The 22178-nt window shown below is 35.5% G+C and overlaps 1 protein-coding gene across 1 annotated transcript in view; it reads left to right on the top strand.

Annotated features, from left to right (window-relative positions):
* LOC140138435 (PIH1 domain-containing protein 1-like) overlaps positions 1 to 22178 on the top strand; it is a 59779-nt gene that overhangs the window by 2909 nt on the left and 34692 nt on the right. Inside the window, exons 3-5 of the mRNA XM_072160330.1 lie at positions 1449 to 1563; positions 3620 to 3763; positions 6800 to 7089. Coding sequence (XP_072016431.1) covers positions 1449 to 1563; positions 3620 to 3763; positions 6800 to 7089 — 549 coding nt within the window. The remainder of the gene's footprint in view (positions 1 to 1448; positions 1564 to 3619; positions 3764 to 6799; positions 7090 to 22178) is intronic.

A 22178-nucleotide genomic window follows, 5' to 3' on the forward strand; every position in this document is an offset into this window, starting at 1 on the left:
GCATGAAATTTGTGGAAGGAGTAGCATTTTTTGTGAAATCAACATTTTGGCCATAAGGTCAAGGTCAAAGGTCACAGTCAGGTCAAAGTCAAATGTAAGGTTTGGCCTAGTCCAGTGGTCATTTGGCTCAAGTATGGTTGAAATCTGTCGAAGCATAAAAGAGCTAGGGTGAAACGTGGCAAGTCACGCAAAATGTCACGAGGTTGCCAGAGGAAAGAAAGAAAGAAGAATTGGGAAGAGACAGAACAAGCCGACGTTCGTCGTCGGCTTGTAAATATTAATTTCTGACATGATCGTGTACTGGGTCTGAACTGTTTCCATATGAAATCTTGATGGCAAATTGGACAATAGAAGCACATGGTTCTACGTGACAGCTTTTTAATCCCTATTCATGTTACGTGAATCACACTATTGTGGACCATCCTTCTGATACCTGAGTGTTTGGACAAGCGGAACGGTCTTTTATCTACCTCTCTGTTTGTAAACAAACCAGGAGGTCGAAATCGCCCTCCTCGCCGAATCTGAAAGTCAGCGTAATAGTCACGGCACTGATGGAAGGGTATTCCAAAAGAAATCCATAAATGAATACCCAGTCCCAAATAATTACTTGTCATGGGAGAAAGAAAGAATGAACTGGAAAAGAAAAGAGAGCAAGAAGGAATGATGCAATGCTTTTACCCAAGTGAAATGTGAATGAATTTAATGGTTAAATTATTTATGGTTTGACAATATTGAAGGGATACAGTATGAAAATTAATTGGAAAGAAAACCCTCAATGCGCAGATTTAGGATTTCTCTACCAGAATTCCTCCCTACAATTGCATAACAAAGGAGATTGATTAACCTCCGAACTGTGTTTATTGTTATGCCATATGTGACATGATCAAGGGGAATGAGTCACATGTCGACCCTGGTCGAAAATGAGTTTTACATGTATTTCTAAAGAGAACATTTAGAGCATTCAGAAACTGAAATCCCATGTTAATAAGACTTTCCTTTGCGAAGTTGCTTCAAATTATCAATCGCTGAAAACAATAGAAAATAAAAGAAATTTCATGCTTTCTTTGCCAATATCTCAAAATCAATATTAGCGACATCCGACTCATTTCCTCTGATCGTGTCACATATGCCTATTGCATCATAGGGAGGAATTTCGGCACAAATCAATTTCCGGTAGAGAAACCCTAAGTCCGCGTAATTATAGACCCAAAGAGAGCAGACCTATGCTGTATTTGTATGTCGCTCATGAATGGTATAATAGTGTACCTCCAGATTATTTTGCAATGCCCCTGGCAAATTTCAATTTAAAGTGCATGTAATGCGTTGTGATGTTAATGCATGTTAAGTAGTAATAAGTACCAGTCCAAACCTTTGTAACACTCAAGTTCGAAGACGGAACTTTTTATCTCTATTCTTTCATTTTGTAACAATCCAATGCCATTTTGTAGATGCCTGCACCTAAAGACATCAGTGATGAAGACCTGGTCAAACTATTACAATCGGATGAACCTGACTTCAGGGTTCCGCTAAGTATTGGAGAACCACATGCAGAGGTTGATAAAGGTTAGTTACCATATCTTAATTTGGTTAACAAAGTTCTTTGTATCTGATCCAGAATGTTCACTTATTTGTGTACGTTTCAACAACACCTGTTGTCTTTATTAACACTTGATGGGTAGTGACTGCTATTGGATGGGGAGAAGCTGAGGTTATCGGCATGGAGCAAAATTGATACACTCACTGGATAAAGGAGGCTATGGAAATAAGAAAGAGGAGGGGCACCACCATGAACAGAAATGAAGGACAGTACCAACTATCTCACATATTTGATGAGTTTGTGAAACAGGGATCTAAAAAATCCCTTGGAGGAAAACCAACTGGCAACTCCAAGATCAACGCTGGAACTACTTCTAGCAACCCAAAGTAAGTAGTCCATCAAGTGTTGATAAAGACAACAGGTGTTGTTGAAATGTACACAAGTAAGTGAACATTCTGGATCATATACAAAGAACTTTGTTAACCAGGTTACTATACCGATCCTGATGAATCTGTTCAATCATATCTTAATTTGTTTCAATTAACATGCATCATGTACTTCTGTTATGGTTTGTCTTGGTTGCACCTCTATGAAATTAAAAAGCCCACCTGCCCAAAAAATGCTGTTTTAGGGTGTAAATATTATCTTTCTGAAACTAGTGATTTGAATGCACTAGTATTATAATTAATTGATTGATTGATTGATTGATTGATTGATTGATTGATTATAGAAGTAATGTAGCCAGCGGAGGAGCAGGGGAAAGAGTGCCCCCCCCCCCAACAAAAAAATGAAAAAGAAAAGTGTCCCCCTGACAAAAAAATGAAAGAGAAAATCAGAAAGGGGAAGGCAAAGAAAAGGGGCAAGGAGCCTATTTTCTACCAAAATTCATGGGCAAAATTGGTGTTTTAAAAATACCACATTTTCCCCAATAAAACCCTTTTTGGAAGCTCAAAAATGTTAGATGTACAGTCTCTCTTAGAAAAAAATGTACATTGTACCTCCTCATATGATGGCAAATAAGTTTTGTAACTTAGGTTAGTAGGAGAAAGCTGCTTTCTGTTCACTAATGAGGCAGCTGTTTGGATGTTGATGTTAGTGACAGCTGATCAAAGATAGCTGCTTTGTAAGGAAACTGAATCTATCAATAAGCTTGTATGGCATGTTGCAACTTGATCAGTACTCACCAGTATTTTGTAAGAAATGAGGTTAATGTTTGTCATCAAGATATGATCATGCCAGTATTCAGGGCATATGTGAATAAACTGTTGATTGTGTGGTGCAGTTGTGTAGCTTGCAATTGTGGGGATTTCCCAGCCAATATTGCACAATCCCATTAGTTTGCAACATTGCATAAGTCACTAAGTGTGACAGGCTAGCTAAAGTGTATTATAATTGATATGATTTATATCTCAAATTTTTGACTTGTTCAGAGTAAAATGCATTTTCAAGTTGTGGATGTTAAATTCAGGCAAGATTGACAGCAGCATAACTGCTTTTGTTATGATTATCATCATACTGCCCTCTATTCTAGCTTGTACCACAGATTCATCAGAGTGCACACTGAAATATTTTCAATCCGCTGTGCTGTGGTAAACAATAAGCAATCTTCACCTACCCCCCCATACTGGTGTTACCTTTCACTGTCTGCTGCCACCGATATGTTAATTAGCCTAGCACACATTTTGTTTCAAAGGAGAAAAAGTTTTGTACTGCCCCCACTTATGGCATGATATTTTAGACACATAAAATGAAAATTATAATATGGGTAAAAAATAAAACTGGCTATGTCTAAATAGATGTGTTTGTTGAGTTTATTTCTGAGAAAATCAGAATCCAAGCAAAAACAATTATTTCCCTACTCCTTGATACATGTTCCAGCTAAAATGATGGACCAAATCTAAATACCCATAAAGTAGACATAAGGGATGGTGCAATAATTATGTGTACCTCCCACCCCATTCTCAAAATGGTCTGCCAAAAACCTTGATTTACAATAAAATCATTTTATCACAATATCCTTGTGTTTATAGTTTGCAAATATCAATAACAATTGTGATATTTCTTACCGATTTGTCTCCATAGGTGGTAAAGGATGCACAGCATATGATATAGCCATCAATTCTGAATTCTATAACAAGATTGGAACCAGTGACCTCTTCAAAGGGTTCTTTATGTCAGTGGTAATTGAAGGGCTGGAAAATAAATACAATATCTTGTTGGATAAAAGTAAGTGTATTAGAAATTATTTAAATACTCACAGATGGTGAAGATGAAGACCATTTTCCGGGTTTAAAAGAAAAGACGCCCAAAGATTCTGGCACTTTTCGTAACTCAGTAGAAGAAGTTACCCACGTACAGGGACTGCCTTTTGAGGAGAGCGAGAGCAATTACTCTCTACCGCTCTCCTTGAATCTGATATTGGAGAGTGATTTTAACTTTCCTTAGTTGACCATTCTCTCCTTAGAGTAAATGCTCTAAACAGCTCTCCTTGAAGGCTCCAGAAGAGCTATTTAATGCTCTCCTGCTAATTCCAAAAGGCAGTCTCTGCACAGGTACCCATCAGAGGGATGACCATTTAATTTAAAGCAATAATGTGTGATTTGCATAAAAAATAGATTCCTATTTAAATGTTAGTTTTCACTGATAGCTACTGATCGCATTGCCCCCTTTGAATTTCGAGCCAAGCAAATGAGGTAAAATGAAGAAAATTGGTACTTCATTCAAGCTCCTGAAAAGCGTGTATTTAGCTCGCCGATTATTATTTAATGTGTATTATCGGGAGTTTCATGCAGCTGATGGGATTCAAACAAGACGTATAAGACGATTAGCGATATACACACAGTTTATGCATCAAGTCGATGTACAGCGCCTATAATGCGTGTATAATCTCGCCAATCGTATTATTTATCATGATTGGCGGAGCTACACTCGCAGCTGATGGGATGTACAAACAAGACGTACTACGAATAGCGATATGCATACAGTTTATACGGTACGTCACTGATTATGATGATTCAATACACAAGCAGGCGATGTATTTATTCAGCTCGGATCGGTGATCACAGAATAAAACCGGGGCGACCCGGTTTTATTATAAATGTTAAATGTTACTGTAATTAAAGCACTTCAGGCTTAGTCTTTCAAAGGGCATTTATGTACATCAATGGCCATTACAATGGTGCAAAAAGTAGAAATTCAAAAAAAAGGGGAGGGATGGTTAGATAGACTTTCGTTTGCCAGTTGGGGATTTGGTCCCAGTTGGGGAATCATTTGCTATCCAATTTTGTCTCATTAGTCAGGAATTCCCTCCCCATCTCCCCACATCCAGCATCCTGTGCACATATGAGATAGTATAAATTGATAAGTTTACAACACACTTATTCTTAAAGTCATAATGTACGATTTTATAATATGACATTTTTCAAACCGGATTTTTTGGCATATTTGAAATGTTTACACATGTGACATGTCCCAACTTCCACCTACATGGAATCAGCCAAATTTGTTGTGTTTGTAAGTCAATTGAGCAAAGTTTGACATAAAGTCATAAATTTATACCAGTTTAATTTAAACCAGTAGGGTTTCTCTCACTTTACCTTGTTATTTCAGCTCAAAATGAACAGAAACCCTTCTCTACAATGACTCGTATTATTTCAGCATTATAAGTATTTATAATTTGATTAATTTCTCTCTTTATTCCTTCCTTCTTTTCCTTCCGTCGCCAAAAAGCCTTTAGGCGGTTAGGGTTAAGGCTTTAAGCAATGTAGCATCTCTAGTCTACAGACTGATAACCTGAGAATATAGAGGAATAATTACCCAGGCTATTCACATTTGTCATGCTATAGCCAGTCAGGCCTGAATTCTAAACAGTTACTGACCTGACTACAACAATGACCAGTCCAACTCACTGAAACTAATAGTTTGCCTGAAATCCCAATTATCCACTCTGCATTGTACAATCAATGACTGATCACCTTCATTAACTTCTAACCTTGACCTTTGAAGTGGGGGCCCCTTAATTACAAACAGCATAATTCTAGTTTTCACAGGTAAGATAGGCCATAGCCCTAGTGCGTGCATGTCAGGTACTTTATGGTAACAATCCTGTAATCAGGTCACCCAAATTTGTGGGCAAGGCACATGTTACAACCTTGTGTACAGGTAGTACTTGACCCAGTTATTCTTAATCTAGTCTCATAATTATTTTTTCCATTCTACACTTGTCATCACTGTCACATCAGGGTGAAAATGGTATTGTTGATTCTGACCTTGATTGCTGACAACTGGAATGGTGCTAAAATCACCTGCTTGAATCAGGGATATAATGTGTAACATTCTAGAAAATAAAGCAAAAAAAAAAAGCGCAGTGATTTATAGTGTGCTACGCACATGCACAACACCTAGACATTGATCCACAAGCCTCAACACACTTTCCTCTTATGAATTGGTCCTATCCTGCAATTGGGGGATCTAGAACCCCAACATTTTGTGACAAACCCCCAATTTTTGGACTTTGTGTTAGCTAAGGCCAAAAAAATAAATTGTTTGCTTGTCCATAAATCACTTTCAGAAGTTGGCTCGGTCGGTTGGGAAAAGTTTTTTTTTTTTTTTTTTTAATTACATCTTTTTTTTTTCAAGTACCAAAAGTATAATACAATGTGAAGTGCTTGTTTGTATGTAAAACACTCAATGGCCACAAAACTTCCACCAAAGACAAATTCAAGGTAAACTCTACTTTATTTGGCATTGTAAATATCTGGCAGACTTAAAATACTGCATTTTTAAGTTCAACAATGTTTTATTTATGTAGACGCTGAGGATGATAAAACAACAATAATACGGGGACGACTGGTCAGGGAAAACATTTCTGTTATATTTTCAGTTTTTCAGACAAAAAGTTCATGACTTTTTGGGATAAATGGAAAAAAAAACAGGTTTATTTATGTTTTTTATTTATTTTGAAATGTATTAATAATTGTTTAAAGAGTACATCCGGGATGACTTTGCATATCTTGTGTTTTGATTTTAATATAGATAAAAGTAGTACTGTTTGAAAACATCAAAAAAGATAGAGGTTTTCATTCCAGTTTTGTTCTTGACTTTGTAAAAGTGGGAGCATACATTTTAGGAACATTTTATGAAAATATTTTGAAAAATTCAAAAATCTTCAATGATATCTAGTTTTTATCTACTAGAATTTGGAGTCGCCACCAGGTTGTCAGTCTACTGTATACCATAGTTTTCACTTAATTTTTCATACAGATTGGATCCAGCTAAAAAATAAGAAATGCCATGGCGTAATCACAGAACACAACATCCGTACTAAATCAAAACCAAGAATAAGTGAAGTAGGCGAAGGGAGCATAGAGCCAGAAAACCCATCATTGTCTTCCAGTACCACTATACCAGCATCGTCTAAGCCTCTCATAACAGAACTTGAGAGTTCTAGTGTCGTCACCAGTAAAGCACCTCAGCCGGAATATGTTATCATGAGGGAACCACTTGAAGGGCATCCAGAGTTTCTGGTAGCAGAAATAAAATTACCTAAAGTGGTAAGTATAATATGCATTTGTTTACTAAGATCAGCGCTGCAAATCCATGTAGCGTTGGTTGCCAGTAGCAGTCACTTTTCATCAAGTGTTGATGAAGGCAACAGTAGTTGCTGAAACATACACAAGTAAGTGTAAGTTTTGGATCAGATATAAAGAACCTTGTGTACCCAATTTGGGTTATTCCTTCATGTAATTTTACATGAAATTAGGGTTGGGTTAAGGTTAGTTTAGGGTTAGGATTAGGGTTATAATTAGGATTATGCTTTGGGTTAGGATTAGGGTTAGCATTAGGATTAGCTTACACAAAATAATTACATGAAGGATCGACCCAAACTTGAATGAACAATTGAACATACATTTTTACAGAGCAGCACATGCATACCCCTATGGTGGTACATTATCATGAAAAGGTACATAATGCAAAATGACACATAAATCTATGCAAAGTGCTGATTACCTCAAGATCTTTTATAGATACAAGAACTGTGTGAAGAAATATATACATTCAGATTCAGATTTGCAAGTAATCAGTAGCGTAGCCACCGGGGGTGGGGCAGACTGCCCCCACCCCACCCTGGGCACCTAAAATGGGGGCGGAAAAGTGGGACTAGAAGAAGGGGAGAAAAAGAAGGAGAGGGAGAAAGAGAAGAGATAGGTGGATGAGAGGAAGAAAGAGAAGGGAAAGGGGAAGGAGAGGGAAAAGAGAAGGGAAAGGGGAGGAAAAACGAAAGGGGAAGGGAGAGAAAATAGGGACAATACTGACATTTGCCCCCCCCCTGGACTGACAATGCTGGCTACGCACCTGCAAGTAATACAAACTCACAGTTCCCACATGCCTCTCAACTACACTACACAAAAGTTCATTCTACAAATCATATACTTGCTTGATTTTTTGTTGGTAATGAGTTATGTACATTTTACAAAGGTGGTGTTGTTCCAGCCCTCTTTATAACATAACTCAAGAACCACAGAACCTACAAAAGTATATCTGTGATATTTGAATTCTTCTTCTACACGCTCATTATGAAATGAGCAATGCAGTTGTTTTTGCCAAAGCTCACTACCATTCACAAGATGCTGTGAACTACCAAATCACACACAACAGTTTAAAATAGTTACTAACCTTAAGCATATACATTGTAGTGTAGCAGAGGCAAAAAGGGGAATTTGTTTATCCATACACAAGCGGTTGGGAAATTGTGCAAAATGAAGGTCCAATTGAAGCCATTTGATGTATCATTTTTATACTTTTTTTTCAGGATCTAGAATAGACAAAGTGTTGATTATTTATGTTCATCCAGACTAGGAACACACAGCATATTATGGGTTTGATTAAAGTGAGTGGCCACCCTCCCTCTGGTCCAAAAAGTGGGCCACTGATCCCCCAGGCCTCCCCCGCCCGGTTCCACCACCAATGCCCAACGCCACTTACCCTAAAAAGATACTGCATACATACTGCAGTACAAAATATTGCTTGGTGGCTCCCCTTCAATAGAGCAGGTTTAGGGCAGATCCAACCAAACCTCCTGAGAGTGTTAGGGTTATGTGTTAAGATAAGTGTCCATATATTTAGGGTTAGGGTTTAGGCAAGAACCGATAAGGTTAGATAAGTGGCTGAAAAGTTCATGGGTTAAGGCGAGCGCCATCGGAATATTGTCACCATGCTGCATAATTGCCTTTTTTCAAGCAGGCATCAATTATGTAATTACCCTATTATTCATTTCTGGTTATCCCGTTTAATTTCAATTTGTCTCATTATCATTTGTTCTTGTGCAAAGATTGGTGAATAAATATGTACTTGTTCTCAAAATTTCATAATAATTGTAGCAGGTGACGATATATAAAAAGTATTATTCTTCCGTATGTGTATGAACTTGGTCAACTTTTTTCAAACCTTTTTTTTTTTGGGGGGGAGGGCATATTTGTAATATTTACAAATGTCCTGACTTCATCTAATTGGAGTCAGCCAAAGTTATTAATTGTGCCTGTACTAAACAGAGCAATTTAGGAATTGGGGGTTCTTTTCATTAGTTTGGCTCAGAGGAGGCTTAAAGGCATTCCAACAATGCACTATGATTGGGAAATTTGATCAATATAACCTAATTTTAAAGGCAAAGTCCCCATTGCCACACACACAAAATGGTAATTTTAAAACTGCAATCAACGAGCTAATAGTTGAGACTTAGGACTGATATTTGATTTTCTTACAGGAAACATTCATATTGTCCCACTGCATTAATTTTATTCCTAAGTCTCGATGTTATGAATGTTAAATAATAGGATGAAAACACCAGATATTTGCACACAATTCCAATGCAAGGCATAATCAACTATACCACATGTGTACAAAAGCCTGACATACAAGGTCAGAAACCCCATTGGGTTGTGGGAATGTCTTTAAACATCCTCTGAGTTTGGCTTAACATGACCAGAAAACCTTCCTGACATGCAGTTGTTATTAACAATATTGTATAATTTTTAGCAAAGAATACAAAATTAAAATTTGACTGAAATCATTATTATGGCTTTATTCTTATTTAAATAAACGCTCAAGGTCGTGATGTCATAAAAATTACCTTGTCTGCAAGGTGAACTGTATTGTTATGTCAGTTTTCAAAAAATATTGTTGTCAAAGTTTTTACTGTTGAATGTTGATTATAACAATGGTTTTGTTCTTCAATGAATAAAACAGATATGATTATTAAATATTTGGCCTTGACACTTTGGATATTGGTGTATGTGTACATTCTTTAAAAAGTTAACTTGGCTTTGAACTACAGCTCCATTCAGTGATTTGCTCATCCGGATGATCGTAAAATCATCAAAATTCAGGTTTTGTTACCTTTGTCATTGTCATAGATGTGCTAACATGGTTCAGCCGAAAGACAAAATAAGGCATCTTACATGAATGATTTATATACTGACAGTATATAAATTAGCTTCATGTATTTGAATGGGGCTTCAACTTTGTCAATACTGCTGGTTTCTTCCAGTGGAAAGTGGACATTTTGGCGGAACATACATTTTCACACTTTTTTTTGTGCTCCACACAGTTCCTTCCTGAAATGAAAATATGCAAATATTATTTGATGTGTAGGTAGGTCCATGTATGAAGACTTAAAATTGCAAGTTAAGATTAAGCAAAGAAGCTAAAATCAGCAAATCACACACAAAAAATTACACACTTGAAAATGATCACTCTACAGTACACCATAACATGGCAGTAGATGAGTGCAAAACTTGCCTTATAGGAAAACAGCATTTTGTCTCTAATCTTTCTGACTAGCAAAAACAATAGCTTGACTGGCATCAGTGGCGTAACTAGGGTTGGTAGCACCTGGGACAAAAATTGGCACCCCTACCCCCCATCCGAGAATATCTTGAAACAATTGCGCACGCACACTCTGTGCAAAATTAAGCAAGATTTTCTTGACAGAATTAAACACTAAGAAATTGGATGCTAAAGTCATTCAAGATTGCTTGATCTATCCAAAGTATTCTTTGATCTATCACGTCTGTGGTAGACTTGAACACTAATGTTGAATCCAAATTTGAGCCAAAATCATCATCTCAGTTTAATATGTGACACGATCTGGTCCATGGGGCCAAAGGCAGCAAATTTGAAACTGAGATAAAGGTAAAAATATGGAGCTAAAAAACAGTAAAATACATAAGAAAATAGACATCAAAAAACGTCATAACTTTAGAACCAAGTATGCTAGATCTTTGGTGTTTTCAGTAAATGATAGCCTATTGTATAATGTAGTAAGTACAGTAACTCAATTTTTAAAAATGCCTACTTTGGCCCCCATGGACCAGATTGTGTCACACATTTAATTAATTGTATAACCTTTTTTCTACAAAGCAATACAGGCATTGATATAGATCATACTCTGCCAGGTTTAAATTTGGTGGTAAATTCATGTTCCCAATTGAAAAAAAAGTCATTAAAATCTGTAAAAAATATGCTCATTTTTTCACTGACTTTTGTTCATAAGTTTTCAAGATTATTATATTTTCCTGCTGAAAGCGTAGCTTAAAGGAGTATTTCCTGATCCTAGCATCCTCTTTTTATGACATTTTTCAGTAGATACAAAAAATGTATCCACGAAAAAAGCTTATTCCGAAAATTTCAGTTGATTATGATTTTGCGTTTGCGAGTTATGCATGATTATGTGTATTACACTGCTCCATAGGCCACTGTTGTAATTTCGTTCTGACATACCAGAACGAAGTTCAAATTTGACGATATTTTTGCTAAACGAATGAATCTGCAAGAAATTTTTGGTACATAAACATTATGTAGCCAGAGGCTTCCAGTGGTATAAAAATCTCAACTTTTTGTGAGATTGTTTTTTGTCTTTTCTGTTGTCAAGCAGAGCATAGATAATGAAGTCACTCAGCTATTTCTGATCTTATGATACATATATCTTTTAATACCATTGTTATTTATTTGTCCATTCAGATGAATACTTATTTTATAGCTTGGGAGATAATCGATGTTTGAGAAGTAGAAATTTGACAGCTTATGAATACAGGTATTGTTTCCCTTTACCTAGGCGGCAAAATTTAATACCCTGTCTTACACACCGAACTAACCCAGATTTTGCATTTTGTGAGAATTTTTTTAAAATTTTGTTTAAATTATGTAATTTGGCCTAAATTTATTTCTTTTGACTGAAAGTCTTTTATGAAAATGCAGACCATGTTCAAAATATGTTTTCAAAAAAATCATCAAATTTGTCAGATTTTTCAAGCTATCAGTCAGTAGCGCTGGTATCGGCAAGCATTTTCATTGTCGACAATCGATAAAAATTAAAAAGCCGACGTCGACAATCAGGCCTAAAAAAATCGGCAACCTACTACAGTCAGAGTCCACATTTACAGTCAACACACTGCAGGGACTATGAAAACGATACATACTGGCAACGCTATAGTCATGGTATAGTTGCTTATATTATTTGCATGTGGGGTGAGAAGAACTAAGAAAATAAAGCATATTTTTCACGTAAAAAAAAACATAAATAAACAAATACTCAACCAAGTAAACACACAAAATAAATTTCGTCATCCCAAGTGTACACACGGCACGCTAAGAACGACCTTGACATTTGGCCAATCAACGATCATTATTCAGCCAAGCCCCCCAGACGTCACATGGCGGCCGTTCTAAAAATAAACCAAGATGGCTGAAGCCAAATCAACGAAAATGGGAAAGCATGGAAAGGGGTCACAATTTTGCTGGATTTGACCATTTTGGATGCTATATTATGAACTATCCTTTGATACTTAGATAAAAAAGATTCATAACTTTCTTGTCGCATGAGATCTTTTGGGTTGCTGGTAAAAAAGAAGGAAATTAGCAAAGTTTCTGCCAATCAATTTTTCAATTACGATCGCAAAATTTCTGATATTTTTTGTCGATACATGCAAAGCTCTTGTCGCCCAATCGGCAAAAGTGCTCTTGTCGACAATTTTGTCGACAACGCCTAATTGTCGATACCAACACTATATCAGTGATATTTTAGTGTCATTTTAATCTCTAGAAAGGAATTACATGTAATTAAAAAATCCCAACCGTCTGACCCTACATGTACTTAAAAAGTCTGTCTTCTTGTTAAACATGGGTTTATTTGCTGCCTTAACAATTTGTTGCTGTGAGATGAAACAATTTTTAAGAAAAAGATTTAATTACATTTTTACTGTCTATATGTGGGTGTAAATGATATGGTATTGCCCTTTACTTCTTAAATACTAACTGATATGTGCAGCTAGGTTTGACATCAACAAAGGTAGCTAATTATCTTTGATAATGTAGCTATATACTGTTGACACCAACATCAATCCTGCTTTTGTGGTGGGACTAACCAGGCATGAAAGTTTGAAAAGTGAAGCCTGTGTGGATCAATTTCAAAGTAACTTTGGTTGCCGTAAAACCAGCTTCAAGCAAACGAAACATAACTTTTGCATTTTTATTTCTACAAATTGCTGTATAAAATCTTTATCATGTACAATCCCGCGCGAAATGCTTGGGACAGTTTGTTTATTTTACGCTCCAACATTGTTTCCAGGGTGGAGGGGATGGGGAGCAAGCAAGTACATAACATGAGCTATGAAACCTATCATGTATTTTCAGCCGTATGTTCAATTCACAGGAATTTGATCTATAAAACATCATCTGCCCCAACGATTTTCGCACAAGATTGTAGACTTGCAAACGCAGAAACCTCAATCTCGGTCTACTCCCCTAAATCTTTATCACATAATTAATACGGAATAAATCACAATTTTTTAGGGGAGTAGACCAAGATTGAGGTTATTGCCATGCAAACATTGCACAAATAAATATATACTGAATATAATTACAGACAAAATGTAAACTGATGTATGGCATAATTTTGACAAAGTTTGGAATTGGTAACCATTTGTCTTTCAAAGTTTCTTGAATTCTTCACAAATTTAAATGAATAATTCCTTTTTCAGAAGCTGAAAATATTTATGTAAAGTAAAGGTTGCAAAGTGAAAAATTGAAAATGTTAACCATTGCTTTTCATTACTTTTCTATATTTTGAAAATTTGTTCCTGGAAAGAAAATGACGATGTAAGAAAACTGGGTTGGAAAATCTGCAAATTAATATTCTCCTACAAAGATTTGCAAAAATAAATGTTTGTTGTTGTAAATTTCCTGTCAATAAAAATTTAAATTTCATCAAATTACAGCTGTATGTACATGTATGAAGTTGAAGTTCTTTTAGCACATTATGCATGAACCAAACATTAACATTTTATTATCACTTTTAAATTTTTGAATAAATAAAGCAATTTTTTAATGTTTATGTTATAGTTTGTTTTATTTTATTTATTCAAATTTTATCCAAATCTTATTACCCCGGTACCATAAAGCAAAGGAATTTGCATTGGTTGTTTTCCGGGTTGTTTTCCCCCATCATAGAGCAGCAAGAGACTTTAGGATGAAATTTAATGCAATGTATAATAGAGGCCAATGTATTGGCAATGTTATAGAATCTGTTTATTTTTGTTTGCTTTTTGTTTTCCTGTTTAATTTAATTTTTTTATTATCTAAATAAAATCAGAGACAAAAGTGGAGCTGGCTTGGAATGAGAAACAATGGAGAATTAAACTGTCAGCATGTTGAGCATGTCGATGTGTACAAAGGTTTTATAAATGTATATTTTATTTATGACATCTTTATGGAGGTTAGACCAAAAAAAAACATGTTTGTTTCCTGTAGCAGGTCAAAAAAGTCAATGGGAAATGCGGTTTACACCTTTTTTGCTGCAAATTGGAATGGGAATTTACAGTGGGTCTCTCAGACACACAAAAAAATCATATTTCTTCATATTCAAAAATATTTATGATCCCCTTTCAACCTGTAGATTAAAAAAGGTATTAAAAACAATGTGTGATATTTTCTCCAGTAGTTTTTCACTATGCTCATTTGTTGTGTGATGTGTAAATGTTTACTCCAGTAGTGTTTTATATTATTTTTTGTAATTTTTTTCCATTTTGGGTTTTTTTTCCTTTGCAAGTGAAAAACAAATTTAATGTGCAAAATAAGCCGTCAAAAACCTAATGCGTGCGCTACAGGAAACAAACTTGGTTTTTTTGGCCTTACTCAATGTTTTTGAGGGTTAAAAGCTATAATGAACAAAGATTGATATTTTTTAAACATATGACGTGATAATACAAACAGTGGCATGTTACTACATGTTTATAGTAAATATAATAAAATCTACCAAACCATGACAAATAGCCAGGTTTGTAGGTAGCCACATTTTAGTGCCCGCTAAATAGAATCAGAATGCCAATTACTTGACAGTAATGGCATTTGACAGCTGTTTTGAGGACAATTTCAGTGCTGGTCGGCAAGACCTATAATTCCTTTGAGTGCCAGTTGGTCAGGCTGAGTACTGGTTACTGCCGACCAGTGCTGACCACGGTGACTACAACTGTGCAAATACCCCATATTTGTAATTGTTTTGTTTTATTTTAAATGCTATTGTTTTCCCAGATCAGATCGTAATACTATTGTTACTGAATTCCTTTATGACCAATTAGTTATTATAGGTATACCAAACACCTGTTTTGTATAACTATTTTTTGTTGTTGTTGTTGTTTGGTGGTTTTTTTTCATGTTAAGACTTATCCAGGCATTAACAGTTGTTATCATTATGGTAAAGCTGATGGGTTGGTGCCTAGATAGCTGTTAACTTTTGAAGATGGCCCAATTTTACCCAAAGAGCAAAAACTAAAAATTGCCCTGTGCATAATGCTATGGCAAATCTGCCATTTGGGTTTCTCGCGAATGGAGGGCAATTTGTGTAACTCCAGCAAAATTGGTGTCTTTTTAATTTGATCTTCAATTGCATACTGCATTTGACTTTGGGAGCACAATACACCAACCCGCCTCCAAAACTGTGATGTAGCTGGAATTCTTGTTGGGGGGTCTATGTCAAGGGGCAGGAGCACAACTTAGTCCCATAGGCTTAGGAACCGGGGGGGCTTGGGGCTCAGCCCCTCAATAATTTTGGTGCGGGCTGTAATACCTTTCAGCCCCTCCCCCCCAATAATCCTAGGTGAAGTTAAAAAATTGTGATAAAATAGAGGGAAAATGGGTGTTTGTGACCTATATTTTGCAAAATTTTCTGACACCATGGGGGAAAAACCCCTCGGGCACCCCAGGGTGGCCCACCAAAATTTGTTCAGGTTTCAGTCCCCCCCCCCCATGTTGAAAATCTTCCTAAGCCAATGACTGTCCTGAAACTGACAAGCCCCCCCAAAAAAAAAAAAAAGGTCACCCATATTATATAGAATAATTATAGGCTGTAACAAAATAAATTCAAATTTTGCAAAAAATATTAGAAATATATGTCACATGTTTGTTGTTCTGATGACTACATCAGGTAGAGGTAAATAGGCTACTACAAGGGAAATGACCCACTTTGTTTTCTACACGATTTAGTAATCGAGCAAAACTTTTGAACCTGAGTGATGATATAATCCATTTTTAAATGGATTTTACCGGTACCAGAAGCATTTAAAAAAATGCTTCTGGTACCGGTAATCAACCACAACCTTGGCGAAAAAGGTTGCCACACCTGAGCGTTAATTGGCCAACATCTTTCCCCGCTCCCCTATTGCAATGTTGATTTGGACAAAATCGTCATCATTTCTACATTACAGTCTCCCAACATTGGAAAATGGGGGTGGGGAAGGGCAAGTGTAATCTGAATGTGCATTTGCAACTATTATACAAAATAATACGGAACTATCACATATTTAGCTTCGATTAAGTGCTTTTAACACCAGAACGTGCTGGTGTGGCAACGAATTTCCGCCAGAGTTGTCTCTAATAACATATAAAAAATCATCTGAAATTACGTTTTTACGTTCATATCTTTAGAACGGAATGCCGGATTCACGTGCAATTTTCACAAAGTCTTAGCCTGTTTATGTACTCTGTACTAAATATAATTATTTTCATGTAATTTATACATGGCTTGGGCTATGTGTCCTATTATTTATAAAGATGCCAAAATAATGCAGAATATGTGAAAAACATCAATCGCCATTACATGCTGTCTACTGAAGATAGTACACGCAAAATTTTAAAACTATTTTAATGATGACGAAATAGCGTGAAGTTTAAGTATTAGACCTAATAATAATAATAGCAAGGATCAGAAGAGGAAAATTATAAAATTATTATCAGAGGGATTCGAACCCCTGATCTCACTGATCTATAGATTTCAAGGCGGCGACTTAACCGCTGAGCCAAGAAGAAGTCGTTGAATTCGTGAGCATTTCTAATGTATTAATGTTAATTTAAAATTATGCAATGCGTATATGTACAGTAAAACAGGTGATTTAATTCTCATTCACCTACAATTTCAATTGTTATGCCGTTCTGGTTGGTTTAACCTAATACAGAGATGTTATAACCTCATAGTAGAATTAACATGTCATACAAATGCATTTAAGATCAGTAACCCATTGCACATATGGAGATGAGGTTGATGACGGTCGACGGTCGACACAAACAAATTAAAAGAAATTTAGATTATTTTCTTTTATTTAAGATTTGTCCATCGTGGAGAAAGGTGGTGAATCGAAATTCCAACTTTATTTTTATAACCCTAAATACATTGCCAACATATACAATCGTTGTAAATCGATGAAATTATGTGTATTGGAGACGTTTCAGGTCAATTTGATACCATATGCATTGCATAATTTTAAACTAACATTAATATATTAGATATGGCTTGGAATTCATTCACTTCTCCGTGGCTCGGCGGTAAAGGCGCCGACTTCTAAACTACAGGCCACGGGTTCGAACCCCGCTGTTAGTTTTGTTAAAATTAATATTTTTCCTCTCTTAATCCTTCGTATTATTGTTGGTCTAATAGTTAAACTTCGAGCTATATAATCATCATTCAAAAATGATGAAAATTTAGGAGTAATATATTCAGTAGATAGCATGTAATGGCAAATGAGAAGGTTTTTTGACACATTTTGCATTATTTTGGCATCTTAATAATTAATAATATACATAGGCCGGTCCGCGTGAAAATGATATGAAAAAAGTTATTTACGCTTAATTGTAACATGGATAACACGGACAGTATCCACTAAAAACCTGTGTGTAGCAGCAACTTAAAACGATTTTCCGTTACTGATATTTAACAGAAAATCATGCAGTTTAGAGCCCTAATGACGAAATGTGTGTAATTTAGCATAAATGGTGATTTGAGGGACCACTCCCTAAATAAACCAAGACCTTTGTCAAAAATTTTATTATCATTCAAAAGAATATTATCTACTCCCAAATCGTGTGCAAGATGAAGATCATACGACATTCCGCTTTTTGAGTTATGAGACAAAAACGAAATTTAGATGAAATATTTTGCATTCGCAGAGACAACCTTGGCGAAAAAGGTTGCCACACCTGAGCGTTAATTGGCCAACATCCTTCCCCGCTCCCCTATTGCAATGTTGATTTGGACAAAATCGTCATCATTTCTACATTACAGTCTCCCAACATTGGAAAATGGGGGTGGGGAAGGGCAAGTGTAATCTGAATGTGCATTTGCAACTATTATACAAAATAATACGGAACTATCACATATTTAGCTTCGATTGCGTGCTTTTAACACCAGAACGTGCTGGTGTGGCAACGAATTTCCGCCAGAGTTGCAGTTCTCCTTTCTGGAGACATAACATTTACCTCCCCCCCAAAAAAAACAGCAAGGAAGGGCAGGGGGACGGCCAATTTGGTCAGGGGACTGCCCCTGCCCTCGGGCTACGCAACTACTCAACACTGTATTTTAACAGATACCTCTGTAAATTGACTTTTGATTAGTTATTTATTTAGTTATTGATCAAGAACTAAACAACACTGCAGCACAATACATAACATATGGCTTGCGTTTTATTAATTAATTAATTAATTAATTAATTAATTATTTAATTTATTTATTTATTTATTTATTTATTTATTTATTTATTTATTTATTTATTTATTTATTTATTTATTTATTTTTCATTTATTATTTATTCATTTATTAATTTCTTTTTTTTTTTTTTGCATTTATTTTATTTTTTATTTCAGCTATTTTTTATTTATTTATTTTTTATTTATTTATCTACATATAGAACAGCTCATTGAATTTAAAATTCACTGACTAAAGAATATTTAATAGGCAAATGTCAGTCATTTATTGATCAATAAATTTAATATAAAAAGAACAATAAAAGTGCTTTCTTACTATTTATGATCTTTCTATCAAATGAAATATGTAATTAAATAAGTTAATTCCAATTTAATACAAAAACAGGAGATGATACGTTTTAATAGATGAATAAATTGAGTATTATCAGTCCATTTATTGAATAAGTAACAATAACATAAATTGAGTAGAATGTATTTAAATTTGGTTTTCAAAACAAAAGGGCAACAGGTGGACACAGTTGAACAAAAGACTAAATTTCCACGGGGACAGGAATTACACTGTTTCCTATTCACATGGATTTTCCGACAAATTGTGGGGTTAGTGTTGGGTGGGAGAGTAGGGGGAAAATTTTCAAATAACATCATCAATACCAGTGTCAGCAGTAGCAGTGTTTCAATATTTATATAATATTGAATGGCTTTGAGTGTGATGCAAGAATATATTGCACGAGATAGAAAATATTGCACGAGTCGAAGACGAGTGCAATATTTTTCTATTGAGTGCAATATATTCTTGTATCACACGTAAATAAGCCATTCAATATTATTATTATTATTAGGCTTTCCCTCTGCGGTAAAATGAAAATGTAAGCTTACCTAGCCACCGGTTTTAACCAATGTGTATTGTAATGTAAGCTTACCTTTTGACCCTCTTGTTTTCTGCTCTTTACTCTCCAAAGATAATTTCGGAATAATTATATATATAGGTTTATTTGTAGATGTGGATTATATTTCCTAAGGTTATCATCATCCAGAATTGCCACGAATTAAGTTTGTAATTTTACTTGTTTATACAGTACGAAATCTCCTGTGAGCCGTTACAATGTCTGTAGTGTATTGTTGTGCTGTTGTATCATGACGCGTGTTGGTGCCATCACCATGGTAACGCGCGCGTCTGCGATCTGCGTACAATATTCAAGAAATATTGTATTGCATCCGGGTATTTTGCAAATATTGTACAATATACAGTTTTATTGTATCAATATCAATATTAGCAGTAGATAGCTACTTCATCAATACCAATATTAGCAGGAGATGGCTACTTCATCAATACCAATATTAACAGTATTGATAACTACTTCATCAATATCAGCAGTAGGTAGCTGTTTTATCAATACCATTGTCACTCAACAGTAGATTGCTACTTTATCAATAAAACTTAAAAGTATCAGCAGTAGATAGCTACTTCATCAATACCATTGTCAGCAGTAGATAGCTACTCCATCAATATCAGCAGTATATAGTTACTTCATCAATACCAATATCAGCAGTAGGTTTATTAATACCAATGTCACTCAGCAGTAGATTGCTACTTCATCAATATCAGTATCAGCAGAATATAGCTACTTCATCACTGCAATTGTCAGCACTACTTTACACACACATGACTAAATAGACATCTACTTCATAAATATCAATATCAGGAGTATAGCTACTTCATAAGTACCAATATCAGCAGTAGACAGCTACTTCATCAGTACCAATATCAGCAGTAGATAGCTACTTCATCAATACCAATATCAGCAGTAGATAGCTACTTCATCAATACCAATATCAGTAGTAGACAGCTACTTCATCAATACCAATATCAGTAGTAGATAGCTACTTCATCAATACCAGTATCAGCAGTAGATAGCTACTTCATCAATATCAGCAGTAGATAGCTACTTCATCATTGCCATTGTCAGCAGTAGATAGCTACTTCATCAATATTAGCAGTAGATAGCTTCTTCATCAATATCAGCAGTAGATAGCTACTTCATCAATATCAGCAGTAGCTAGCTACTTCATCACTGCAATTGTCAGCACTACTTTACAAACACATGACTAAATAGACATCTACTTCATAAATATCAATATCAGGAGTATAGCTACTTCATCAGTACCAATATCAGCAGTAGACAGCTACTTCATCAGTACCAATATCAGCAGTAGATAGCTACTTCATCAATACCAATATCAGTAGTAGACAGCTACTTCATCAATACCAATATCAGTAGTAGATAGCTACTTCATCAATACCGGTATCAGCAGTAGATAGCTACTTCATCAAAATCAGTATCAGCAGTAGATAACTACTTCATCATTGCCATTGTCAGCAGTAGATAGCTACTTCATCAATATCAGCAGTAGATAGCTTCTTCATCAATATCAGCAGTAGATAGCTACTTCATCAATATCAGCAGTAGATACTAGATAGCTACTTCATCAATATCAGCAGTAGATAGCTACTTCATCAATATCACCAGTAGATAGCTACTTCATCAATATCAGCAGTAGATAGCTACTTCATCACTGCAATTGTCAGCACTACTTTCTTCATTAACTGGTACACACGCATGACTAAATAGACATCTACTTCATAAATATCAATATCAGGAGTATAGCTACTTCATCAGTCCCAATATCAGCAGTAGATAGCTACTTCATCAATATCAGCAGTAGATAGCTACTTCATCAATATCAGCAGTAGATAGCTACTTCATCACTGCAATTGTCAGCACTACTTTACACACACATGACTAAATAGACATCTACTTCATAATAGACATCTACTTCATAAATATCAATATCAGGAGTATAGCTACTTCATCAGTCCCAATATCAGCAGTAGATAGCTACTTCATCAATACCAATATCAACAGTAGATAGCTACTTCATCAGTACCAATATCACCAGTAGATAGCTACTTCATCAATATCAGCAGTAGATAGCTACTTCATCAATATCAGCAGTAGATAGCTACTTCATCACTGCAATTGTCAGCACTACTTTACACACACATGACTAAATAGACATCTACTTCATAAATATCAATATCAGGAGTATAGCTACTTCATCAGTACCAATATCAGCAGTAGACAGCTACTTCATCAGTACCAATATCAGCAGTATATAGCTACTTCATCAATACCAATATCAGTAGTAGACAGCTACTTCATCAATACCAATATCAGTAGTAGATAGCTACTTCATCAATACCAGTATCAGCAGTAGATAGCTACTTCATCAAAATCAGTATCAGCAGTAGATAACTACTTCATCATTGCCATTGTCAGCAGTAGATAGCTACTTCATCAATATCAGCAGTAGATAGCTTCTTCATCAATATCAGCAGTAGATAGCTACTTCATCAATATCAGCAGTAGATACTATATGGTCATTTTCACGGTAAAGGGTGTAACTTTGGATTTTTAACATTTTAATCCGTAGTGTTCTAATAAAGCCACAGAATTCCATAATTTTTGGCCACATAAGTCATCTAGTTAGCAGCTACCTTGGGTAGCATAATCAGCTTTGGGAGTTACTGCGTTCAGTTTTAGCAGGCTTAAATGTA

This window comes from Amphiura filiformis, chromosome 17 (assembly GCF_039555335.1).
Source record: "Amphiura filiformis chromosome 17, Afil_fr2py, whole genome shotgun sequence".
NCBI lineage: Eukaryota > Metazoa > Echinodermata > Ophiuroidea > Amphilepidida > Amphiuridae > Amphiura > Amphiura filiformis.